At 39.0% G+C, this 12,500-nt stretch overlaps 1 protein-coding gene across 1 annotated transcript in view; it reads left to right on the top strand.

Moving 5' to 3' along the window:
• LOC138013171 (molybdenum cofactor sulfurase-like) overlaps nt 1-7,892 on the top strand; it is a 17,122-nt gene extending 9,230 nt beyond the window's left edge. The window contains exons 6-11 of the mRNA XM_068860181.1: nt 186-285; nt 996-1,111; nt 1,441-1,562; nt 2,390-2,521; nt 3,132-3,236; nt 5,574-7,892. Of these exons, the coding sequence (XP_068716282.1) occupies nt 186-285; nt 996-1,111; nt 1,441-1,562; nt 2,390-2,521; nt 3,132-3,236; nt 5,574-5,669 (671 nt within the window). The 3' untranslated portion in view covers nt 5,670-7,892. The remainder of the gene's footprint in view (nt 1-185; nt 286-995; nt 1,112-1,440; nt 1,563-2,389; nt 2,522-3,131; nt 3,237-5,573) is intronic.
• The last annotated feature ends 4,608 nt before the right edge of the window (nt 7,893-12,500 follow it).

The raw sequence follows: 12,500 nt of genomic DNA, 5'->3' as shown, positions 1-12,500 counted from the left end.
GTCAGCCGCGCTAGCACTACAGCAGCTGTTACAGAGGGCCTGTTTTTTTAATGAAAATAAATAAGGTTTTTTTTACAGTAGTTTAGTATTCTCAAACACCCATGTTTAAAAGGTGTTTTCCTAAGATACAAAGCGATATCTGTCCCAGGTAATCCAACAACTATATTTTTGTTGATTATTGTCAGGAATGTCATCGCTGGTGGTACCTTTATGTTCGTCATCCTCGGTGAATATGAGCATGAAAAATGATACCAGTCTGTGTCACACTAAAGTGTGTGGAGATAAGTACGACCTTTACACCAGCATCAACTTTGTTTTGAAAATGAATGATATTATTCGTACTTATTATGACTAGTGACTAACATGATAAACTTACTTCTGTGTACTTGTGAAAAAATGTACACTGTTTGTGTTATGAATGGGAGGCACGGTGGCCTCATGGTTAGTGCGCTTGACTCCGGATTGAGTGGTCTGGGTTCGGGCCCTGGCCGGGACATTGTGTTGTGTTCTTGGGCAAGACACTTTACGTTCACGGTGCCTCTCTCCACCCAGGAGCATAAAATGGGTACTGGTGAATTTAATGCCGGGGGTAACCCTGCGATGGACTGGCATCCCATCCAGCGGAGAGTAGAAATACTCCTAGTCGCTCCATGCTACAGGAACCGGGATAAGCCCCGGTCTAGTGGGCCACTTGGCTCGTAAGCAGACTTTACCTTTTTTTGTGTGTGTTATGAGTACCTGTGACTTTGAAATGAATTCAATGTCTTATCCAAGTTTTTACATGTAGTTGGTCCCTTATTATATTTCCTTGAAAACTTTTAATTTTCTTCCTAATTGCATTGGTTGAGTTTTTCTGGAGGGTTATTTAAATGAACTGTCTGATATTGTTACAAGCTGAATAATTCTTGCTGATTCTTGTACAGCCAGTGCTAAAACTTCTTTCAGAATGTACCTCTTGTCATAAAGAGTGACATTGGTTTGTTGTGGAATTGCAGAGTATGTGCTGTGGACTGTGGAGAAGAAGCTTCCCACTGGGTGTCAGATTTCCTAAAAAGGAAATGTTGGCTTATTGAACACTGCCAGCAAGATGGTCGCACAAGTAAATTAGGAGGTATAAACTGTAGGTTGTTTTATCCAGTCAAGTAGTTTAAATTTAAAAAAACGTGTTAACTGAATGGATGCAATGATACAATCATTTAAGGAAACCTTAGAAAATCCAAGCTCACTTTCTTCGGTCTTTGAGTGCATTTTGATCTTATGAATTATTTCACTGTGTGGCGTTTAAGGTATTCCATATTTCCTAAGGCTTTTAATCATTTTTGGTCTAGTTCAATTTACATGTACATGTAGGACACAATCGTGCACATCTGTTTTGACACATTAAAAGATGCATTGATATGTTTCTTTTTTTAAATTTTCTTTTCAATCTATTTTTTTAAGAAAATGAAGGTGATAACAGTGGTATCCAGCTTTCTTTGGCAAATGAATCACAGTTTCTGCTGATTACCAAGTCAAGCATTAATGAACTTTTAATAAATGTAACACAAGCTTTGGAGACAAAGGTGAATTTGCTGGTATTGGCCTTTTGTCTTGGTTCTTTGACTGTTTACTCACTTGTCTGTAATTCTATCATGCCTGGTTCTTTTAGGAACCAAATTGATTAAAGAACTAGAGCAAGCTAAATCGTAAACTAAAAGGAAGACAAAGTGTCACATTGATATTTAATAAGAACATATTGATAGTGTATTAAATCTGAACATCAGACCACCAATAATCCCATTTATTGCATAATAATATACATAACAAAATTACTTGCCTGAGAGAAGTGCAGTTTTGCTGTAAACACAGTGCAAAAAAGAGTTAATTCAGTGGAAAAATAATTAATTCCAGTGCAATTTACTCACAGAATTCTCGGTTTTGGGTGGCTAATAAGCAGTTGGGTTTGGTAAGAGCCAATCAAATCTTTTGTTTTGGTGGTATGAAACTTGAACTTTAACTTGTGTCATGCGTCACTTCTGAACTAGAACTTACTCTGTAATTTTGTCATGTATATTATCAAAAAGTAATCATACGGCTACTCTCGTTCAATTTGGAAATAATTTGCAGTTGTGTTTTCTTCAAAAAGCTCAAATTTGGTACTTTAGAAAAACCCACTTGTGCAAATTATTTTCAAATAGAACTCAAAGTTGCCTTTGTGTGATTACCTATACAAATATTTTCAACTGCAAATGGGGTGGTCCAAATTCATCAAGTTGTAAACATACAATTCGTTTGCAAACATCATAATGGTTGAATCCAAAGTGGCACAGAAAAAACTTTGTTTTAAGGCACTTTTAACAAATGCAACAAAGCAAACTTACATATTTGCCCTTGCACAATTATATTGCAGGATACAGAAACAAAGCAGAAGGATGTGGATGCAATGATAAGTCGATTCAGAGCCAACTTGACTGTTAATGGTGAAAAACCGTTTATTGAAGATGAGTGGAGAAAAATAAAAATTGGTAATTTAGTTTTCAAGGTGAGTTTAAGTTTAATCTACTTCTTATACGTTTTTGGTTGGTATACATAATAGTGGACCCTGCACCAATTTGTTCCACTCTCTCAAGACAAAAGAATCTGAATCTTGTGAGAAAGAATATTGGTGTCCATCTGCTGGTCGCACTATCATCATTAATTTTGTTCTCTTTGGCCCCTTCGCATAGAGTGTCTGTTTGCAAAAACCAATGCATCACCTGATTTGCGGACAATGTGTCCAACGAAAAACGCTGAAAAACCTGTCCTGAATACATTGCATTGTCTTCCAGCTTGGTGTAAAAATATTTTTTGATGAGAAGTAATGTTGGTAATTCATTGCTGCTATGCCTTTTCGAAGTAAACACCTCAGTGGCCTTTGTGTATCAGTACTCAACTCCTGACCATTGTTCGTTGGGAAAGGGATAGGTAGAGCTACCTGTAGACTAATACCTCATCACTTGTCCCAAACAAAAAAAAGCATCATATCATACAAACGCAAAGCTAAGGTGATATGCCTCATTAAGTCTCAAATGATACCGGTTGCTATTTATAATGAACTTGTTATTGAATTTCTGATGTAATCTTTTGCTTGGGCACACACATTGTTCTTCCAGAATCAAGGTAAATGTAACCGCTGTCAAATGGTGTGCGTTAATCAGGAAACAGGATCAAGGACTGCTGAACCACTTAAAACACTTGGCAAGCTAAGAGGGTGTAGAGTGAGTATCAGCAATCTTATAATAATTTATTATGTTTTTGCATTTTGTAACTCCAGATATTGTATTGACAGATAATATGAGTAATGATTACAGTCCCAACATGATTACCTGGAGCGTTAACCATTTGTAAAAAAAACCGAAAATTCCGGTTGGATACTCAAATGGTACAGCCCATTGTCCCGGAAAGTTTCCGAAAAAGATGGAAATCCTCAGACGTATTCCTCGGAATGACCGGAAAATTCCTGTGGCATTTGGTAACTCCCACTCGACCCGGTTCACTTCGGCCCCATTTCCCGCCTTTCGGCACGCAGATGCAGCTGCCATTTTGATTTGTTATTATTTTCTTCCAACCGCGAGAGACTCCGGGTACTCCGGGTTTTCCTCTCTCTTCAAACCCTAACATTTGATTTGATTGATTTAAGTTTACAGTGTCCCCAATTAGTTCTCCAGCGCTAGAAGAATTAGACACTTAAACAAAGTTCCTTTCCTTTCCTTTTCCTTTTCTTTACCAGTTTTTCTGTGCAAATGGTAAACGTAGCCTGTTCCCGGCTCTCACATAGTCGGGAAAACGAAAACAACTGCGCAGTTGTTTTCGTTTCTCGACTGTCTGGGAACCTAGAACATGGTAAACGCCCCTTGACTATCTAAATTTTTGCATGGCAAAGGCGTGGTTGCATGGATGCGTAGTAACGTAGGTGGAAGAAGCCATTTTTGGATTTCGCAAATTAGTGCTCTGCGCATGAACAGATGGTAAAACCACTGACAAAGGTTAAACTTTAACTCGGTTTGTCAGTGTGAACAGAGCGAAAATATTGCACGGTTCCGTGCGATCAAAATGTCTGGTCAAATTTTTCAACCGATAGAAAATTCGTCCGGTTCCTTTTGAATGTAGCCTAAGGGTGTTTACATGAAAAATAACATAATTCTGCAAACCTGCAAAAGTTGAGTGGCATCAACATTGTTCTTGATTTCGATGCACAGCAAACACTTCTTAAAATATTGCTTGGGTTCAGAGTTGATTGTTTTCCTCATTAGAAACCCGCTGTAGATGTCCCTTCTCATTAACACCTTTTGCACACCTGCATTCCCCAAAAGAAGAGGGAAATTGCAATCACTGCATCATTAGCGAAGCTATTAATTAGCCTGTAGTTCTGTTGTACTTGCGTTCTACTTCAAACTCAGCAATTCTTTACCGTAGAGTTCCGATAGTAGCGACCCTCGTTACTTTCGGAATTAGCAGCCTTTGGGGGTCGTAACTTTAGGGGGGTCGTTACTTTCGGGGGGTCGTTACTTTCGGGGAACAGAAATCGTTTACAAATAGCGCTGGCGTGAGTTTTTTTCCCGAAATTTAAACGAACATAAAATGAAAAAAGAACAACATTTTGTTTGCATTCCACATGTATAGATTGTGTTTCATAAAAAGAAGGTAACAATGATAAATACGTACATGTACCGACAGCAATACTGTAATAAAATACCGTAAATCAATATCAACACCAAGAAACAAAGGAGACAAAATTCGTCTATCCAGTTTCATGTTTTAACTGCGACATGGGTGGGTTCCGGATATCTTCCTAGATTGTATTGTCAGTGGTCGGGACGAGTTGTATTAGTTTGTCTCTCAGTTCTTTTCTTAGACTTCTAAATCCTATCAGCTGATATAGAGGAGATCGAGTTCTTCAGTGACTCAGATGAGGAAAGCTAAACTGCTTCGATTGTAATGCATGATGCACCGCTACGTTTAATTTTGTATCTCAGTGTCATTTAATTGGAACAAAGACGTTCATGTTAATGATAATCGACGAAAACTACACAGAGTTTTTAATATAAATTTGAAGAAACGTTCCTGTTGTTAATACGAAATTATACCGGTTTACGTGCTTACATCACTACATCAGTGAACTGTTTCCCTTGTTGCAAATTAAAGTGCCTTATTGTGAACGTATTACGGTATTGTACATTATAATTTTGACTGTTGATTGACAAATTAAAGGTATACGGAATACAATTTAAAAAAACTTGGTCTCGCTACTTTTGGGAGTGGGGGGGGGGGGGAGGGGCGGTGATCACTACTTTCGGGAGGGGTCGCTACTTTCGGGGGGGTCGCTACTTTCGGGATTTACTAGCAGCCACAAAAAATTGACGTTAATTTCGGGGGGTTGCTACTTTCGGGGGGGGTCGTTACTATCGGAACTTTACGGTAGTTCAGGCAGGCGGAAAAAGCGGCAAACAATGACTTCATTCAGTAAATGTCGAACTCTTATTTCAAGCATGTTACAGGTTGATCCTTGAAGCTCAGTGGTTGCATTAACGTCGTTCTTTCTCTCTTTTCCTCAGATGCCATTTGGAATTCATTTACAGCATCAGGTGAATGACTCAGGAAGTCAACCTCTTATTCTTCGTTGTGGTGATGAAGTCATTGTTTGTGAGTAAGTGCCAGATGAATGCAATCGAGGGACTGGTTATGAAACCTTAAAACCTTTCAAAAGCGAGAAAAATGTCGCAATCGATGTTGAATTGACCGTGACCCTGCACAATCTTTTGTTTTCGCTTCGCACGGGTTCGCAAATTAGTTGCGCATACTTTAATCGAAGGATTTGATTGGTTATCTTCTTCAAAAAAGGTGTGTTTTGTGCAGGGTCAAGGCCAAAAATACGGACAAAAACATGAAACAAAAGAACTTGTCGAGTTTCATAACCATCTCCATGCATTAACTATGATGAATGCGATCCCCTGTCAGATGTCAAAGACGTTTCCAAATCAAGAAACCATTGCATCATGGTACAAAGTCAGTTGGTTGGTCAGTAGATTAAGACAGAAAAGAAAATGTTAACTTGGTTTAATTTTAGGTATCGTTAATTGAATAAGTTATTGGTATATTTTTATACGCAAAGAATAATTTGTACTTTATTGTATCTGGTACCCAACAATTTGTAGTTTCCCTGATGTAGTCTGTTAGGATTTTGAAACTAACAACAACAACAACAGCAACGACGCTTTATTTGCGCTTGACTGTTACAAGGCTAATAGACCCGCGAGGTTATCGGATGTCAGCCTCCATGTAGTTTAAGTCGCAAGTAATAATTTGTTCATTTTTTATGATAATTTAAACAAAAAATCTATTATCTTGTGCTAGTAGGGCTCATTGTCACCTGGTAAGCAGCATTTTTACTTGCCGGCCATAATTTCATCAGTTCTAATTTCCACAATTGAAGAGATTGTGTTATTTCAATAGCCTATATTGTAACAAATGTACATGTAACTAGTGTTACCTAATGCTAAATTGTTGGATATCCTTAAAGTTAACGCGTGTTCAAAAACATTCAAAATTCGTATCACATTCACCGTGCCAATCATCATGGTCTACAATATGTCATATGTTTTCAGGCCCAAATCGCAGAAAATAGAATAAAATACACCTTTTGCTGTTCATTTACGCAAAATATACATTCATTTACGTCAACAGTTGAAACTATACGACAAATATACGTTCGTTAGCACTTCCATGAACTTCATTAACGCGAACGAACTTTCAATAACGCTATTTGCATATGTATTAACATTTAATAGCATCAACGGATAAACAATTGCACCTTTGGACAATCACAGGTAACAAATATACTTTCAATCTCGCACAATGGTTAATCATTAACGCCGCTAGAAAATCAATTGCATAGTATGACAATCAATGGCGTATTAGAGACATACAATAGTGCAATTTGCATAGAGACGCACAATCAATTGAACCTTCATACAATCGTTTAATCGAAATGGTCGATCATTAGCGTGAACTGACAAACGTTGGTATTTTTCGAATAAACAATAGTAGTTACATGTATTTTAAAATGCTGAACAAAAATACAAGAGTATGTACATTATCATTTAGATTCTGTTATTTTTTGCACAATGTTTTGCTGAAGCAGATATAAAGTGAAGAACATTTTGCACGTACAGTACTGTAACAAACAGAGTACCCTATATGAACAAGTACAGTACATGTAGACTCTGTTCAAGTAAGATTTTGTTTTTTGGTGGCATGATTTTCTTCGGTTCTTTCTGTGTCCAATGCGTCTTCATGTACTGTACTTGTTCATAAAGCGTATAGATTTCTTCAAATGAGCTTTATGGAATAAAAGTCTCATGTTATGTGTAATAAAATTATTATATGGCCACCAATTCTCTCGGTCGTTTTCGTACGGACTTCTCTGCGCTCAGTCCGTACTGCCACGACCTCGGGCCAGTAATCCCCTGTACGGCCCTGGCGCTCGGTTAGTAAGGACCTATTTACACGGTACGATATTTGTCGCATGCTACAAGCTTACCATAGGCCTGCAACGTAACCTATCTTTGTCGCAGAGTTGTAAAACTTGTTTTAAAATGCTATGACATTTTTTTCTGACGTACACGACAATCGCAAGTGATGTCGTGGGCCTGCCGTAAGCTTGTCGCATGCGACAAAAAACGTAATGTGTAAATCCGCCCTAAGAAGTTATTACAGATTATATGACAAAGAAATCAATTTCAACACTCTTTTTTGCAATAGTGACTCTCTTTTTGTACATACCATGATTAACAAACTCAAATAGTTGCTTAAATTACATGTTTATGTGTATTTAAAGAGAACTTGTACAGAAGTACAAATTAAAAGAATTTTTTTGGGCCTACAGGTCTGCTCTTCTTTACAGTACAGTTCAAATAAATTATTTCCCACAAGCCCTTGTAATACATATCTAGGATTTTAAGCTTATTGGTAACCCAGGTGATGCTGACAGGGTCCGCAGAACGCCGAAAAAACGGCCGATCCATACATAACACCTTATTCGCTCTATTTTGCGAATAGGCGCGAACCAGAACCCCTCTCGAAGGTGTTAATGAAGTGAGATTTTCGTAATGGACAGGTCGTTAGCAAGGATTAGAGTGGTGTCGTCCGCATATTGTATTACTTTGGTTTGTTTATTCGCTGTGGCTATATGCCCGGTAACCTGCAATCAAAATCAAGCGTACTTTTTTGTACAAGGAGGGATTACGCTTTTTTTCAAACGTTGGACGTGTAGCGCTTATATTTTAAACATAATTAACTGAAGAGAGTGTAGTGTAACGTGAAGTGCTAGATTTCTATCCCATATGAACCATGTGAACGTTAACCCTACTGATGGAAATGGGCCCACACAAGGACAGAGAAAAACTCTGACCAGGGTGGGATTTGAACCCACGACCTTCGGGTTAGATCACCGCTGCTCTACCGACTGAGCTACAAGGTCAGACGGGAACAGGCTGTGGGAACTGACGATGTTAAAGTCACGGCAATGAACATGTACAAGTACAAGGAAGGATTACGTTTTTTGCAAACGTTGGCCGTGTAGTACTTATATTTGAACAGACTTAACTGATTAGAGTGTAATGTGAAGTGCTAAGTATCTACCCCATATGAACGGCGCGAACGGGTGCACGTAGTCCAGAATCTGGACTTTACTGTGATTGGCCGAAAAACAATAGATCTCTTGGAGCCTCGCTCCGAGTGGTTACAGAAATGCAAATAAGACTTCACTTTATTTTTCTGATCATATTATGACGGGCGAGAATAATTTGAACAGGAATGATGTTTAGGCTCTGTTTACAGCTGCTGGTGCTTCGGGAAGAGCAGAGAGAATGCATCCGAAGAATGAGAAAGAAGACATTATAGGACGTTTTCAACTAACCTCTTGAGACACCAATAACAACAGAGAAATGTATGACTTCGGTGGACTAACAAAAATGAGAGATCTCTTGTTTTCCACCAACATGGCGGCGATGGCGTCACGTGAAAACCTCTTATAGTTGTACTTCCTACGGAATTTGGCAATATTGTTATTTACAGTCCCGAACATTCTAGACAAAAAATGCTTAGTTCCACGTCCTCCGACTCGAAAATGTTTGTGATTGTGGTAAGTCCTTTGGAATATTTCGGAAGCAACAAGTCGTGAATCCAAAAAAAAGCCGAATAGAACTTAGTGCTGCCACAATCAGGGAATCAGCCGAGCTTGACAGAAAAATTCGGCATTGTTTACGGAAGCGCTGCACAATGGTTTACAAAATAATAGTTGGATAGGGCTCTTTCTGCAGTTACCGCAAAGCATTGTGTTTTTGGTCCCTTGGGGTTAGTCTTTATTTGTAGTTGTTGTGTTTTCTGTCTTTTATTTTTAAGGAATTCCTGCTCCGGTACCTGCAGAAGCTACCTTGGGTAGCATCTTTTATTGGCATCTTTAACTCAAATATTCTAGTTTAAATAAAGTTTATTTGTACTGTTGATTCTCAAAATTCTTTGTTCCTTGATGGTTTAAACCGCAGAGAAACCGTACGAAATGTCAAGCCGGATTTGCAGACATACTAGTAGCTTTGATTGTATGGACAAAGTCAGCCTTCGAGAAGAGCCTCTCTAAAATTCACCAGAGGCCCTGCAGAAAACTTGTCAAGTTTTTAAGGACCGTATTGCGCATACGTTCTGCGCATCTCGAGATACTCGGGTTTCTTATCGGTGATGCTTACTAACACAGTGATATTTTTGCGCGGTTTAAAACTATCCGGAGAAAGTAGATCTTAGTATGTACACTTGGTATCCAAAAAGAAAATTGGGGGTAACCATGCATTCTTGAGAGATAATTAAGCTTCAATTTGAGAAAGAACGCCATACATTGCTTTGTATTTCAAAGCTTTTTACAAATATTATTCATCATTTATCTTTGAAAGATGCGTGGCTACCCCCAATTTCCTTTTTGGATTTCAATAACTTTTGTTAAGGTCTACAGTTCCTGCATAATCATAAACCGGGGCAAAAATATCTTTGAATTAGTAGGCACCGTCCTTAAGTCGCCGCAGCTTATTTCCCTTTCGTAAACGGTCGTTGCCATTTGAAACGGTCGATGCCATTTTTTAGCTGTGAATTACACTCATTAGGTCTAAGAACTCGAAAGGTTGCAGTTACTGGGAGTTGTGTCTCGCTGGTCATATGAGTTAGGGTTCGGGTTGGGGTTCTGTTTAGGGTGAGGGCTAAGAACCCGAGAATTTTCGGACTCTTTTTCTCCTCCAGTTTTTCTTTTATAAGTGTTTTTTTTCTTCCTTTTTTGTCTTAATTTTTGTCAAGAGAAAATGAGGGGACAGAGAGGGAGGCACAGGGTGTTGGCCGGGATATGTCATGTCCACGAGAGTTATTTTTAAACGGGTATTTTTAGACGGAAGTCTGTCTTCTGAGACGTCCGCATGCAGACGTTAAGCCCACTTCGTCCGCCATTACATGAAATCTTTGCTTTTCTTTCAAACATCAGACCGAGGTTGGCCTGCATGCGGACGTCTCGGAAGACAGACTTCCGCTATAACAAAGACTTCCGCTCGTCTAAAAATAACTTTCGTGGACATGACATATCCCAAGGGCTGGACCGGGAACCTCCCTCTCTGTCCCCTCATTTTCTTTTGTTTTTGTTAATATTTTTTCTTAGTTTGTTTCTTTTAATTTTCTTTGAAGTGAAGTGTGTAGTCGACCGTTTCAAATGGCAACGACCGTTTACGAAAGGGAAATTTGCGTCGCCGCAGCCCAAGTTTCTGGTCAAAACGGTTTAGGCAACGCAATGAATTACAGGACGATTCAACACGTTTTTTGATGAGTTCATTCTGAGTTTGAGGCAAAACAGTGGATTATGGAAAGTATTTAAGCCGAGAGTTGCGTGTCGTTTTAGTAGTTAGTAGCAAAACATTTGTGCACTGTTTTGTCGGATTTCTGTCGGTAAGTTGTCGGTAAGGAGTGTTGGTAATCTGTCGACTGTCGGTGTGAGCTGTTCTTCACTTTTAACTTTTCGACAAGGTTAAGGTCAATACGAAAATCAACATGGCGTCTTGGAGTCTTGGCCTGGGTTTGAAACTGTCTCCAATCAACGGCGCACACATACTCCAAAAGAATTAAGCAGGCTCGAACCCGCTGCAGTTTCAACGCTTCCAAGTGACGCTCTTATTACAAGGATCGGAACCACAGCGTTGTATCATGTATTGGCAATGTTGTGGTACCAAATGAAACACGACTTATTTCTGAACAAGATACAATAATTATTGTGACGTAATATGTCACCATGGCAACGGGCAAGCCCTTTAAAAACACCATTTATTTTGTCTTTAGTTGCTTATATCTCAAAAACGAACTTAGTGACCCCATTTTTTATTTCTGAAAAGTAATCAGAAGGGCGTGATGAAACTTTCTGCAAAGTTTTAAAAAATTCTGTCCAAAGGATTCAGAGCAACCTTAGTTTTGTGATTTTTTTAAGGTAGCTCTGAATCCTCCAAACAGACTCTTTTCAAACTTTGCCGAAAGTTTCATCGTGGCCTTCTGATCACTTTTCAGCAATAAAAAAGGGGGTTCACCGAGTTTGTTTTTGAGATATAAGCAACTAAGTCCAAAATATAGGGTGTTTTTGCTGGGCTTTCCCGTTGCCAAGGTAACTTATGACATCGCAATAATGATCACATCTTGTTTGGAAATAATCGGTGTTTTATATGCTACCATAACATTGCTGTTGCGTGATACAGTTTTGTAGTGTTATTCGATCTAAACAGAGAGTCTTCTTAGTGTTGAAACCCTTTCGACTCCTTAACACGATTTCTGCAGCAATCTCGTCCCAAGAGCCCACGTGTCTTTTGGTCAGCGCCAATACACGGAAGCTCTGGAATAATCAATTTTCAGAACTGTGTTCATTGGCTAATTGATTTATCAAACTGCTCATGCGCAAACTGCCGAGTGTAAAATAGCTTGTAATTTGCGAAAGTGGCGCAAAAATCTCCAACTAAACTTGGAAACACGAAGATTTGTCGCTGCTGTTCAAGCCATTGAGTTCTAATGATCACCCCATTTCACCTTTCGGTGAAACCGTAACTGTACGGGTCCGCAAATGATCCCAGGACCGCAACTGATCCCAGAACCGCAAATGATCCCCAAACTGTACCGCAAATGATCCCATATTGGACCGCAAATGATCCCGGACCGCAAATGATCCCCATTTTGGACCGCAAATGATCCCGAAAAAAAAATTGAGGAACGGCATGGAGGGTGGAATGGTCTGGACAGAGAATTAATGTGAAGAGCGCTTATTTTTTTATTAAAAATCACTTTAAATGGCTCACACAGGTTTCTGTCTCATTCTAGTTTTCCAGAAAGACTGAATTTTGTTTTCTGATCACGATGTTATAATTTGCCACATTTAATTATCGGATACAATCATTAAAAACTAACAGACGCAGTTCTAA

The sequence above is a fragment of the Montipora foliosa genome, chromosome 8, assembly GCF_036669935.1.
Source record: "Montipora foliosa isolate CH-2021 chromosome 8, ASM3666993v2, whole genome shotgun sequence".
Taxonomy (NCBI): domain Eukaryota; kingdom Metazoa; phylum Cnidaria; class Anthozoa; order Scleractinia; family Acroporidae; genus Montipora; species Montipora foliosa.
The sequence above is the reverse complement of the archived record's forward strand: the minus strand, read 5'-3'. Positions and strand labels throughout refer to the sequence as shown.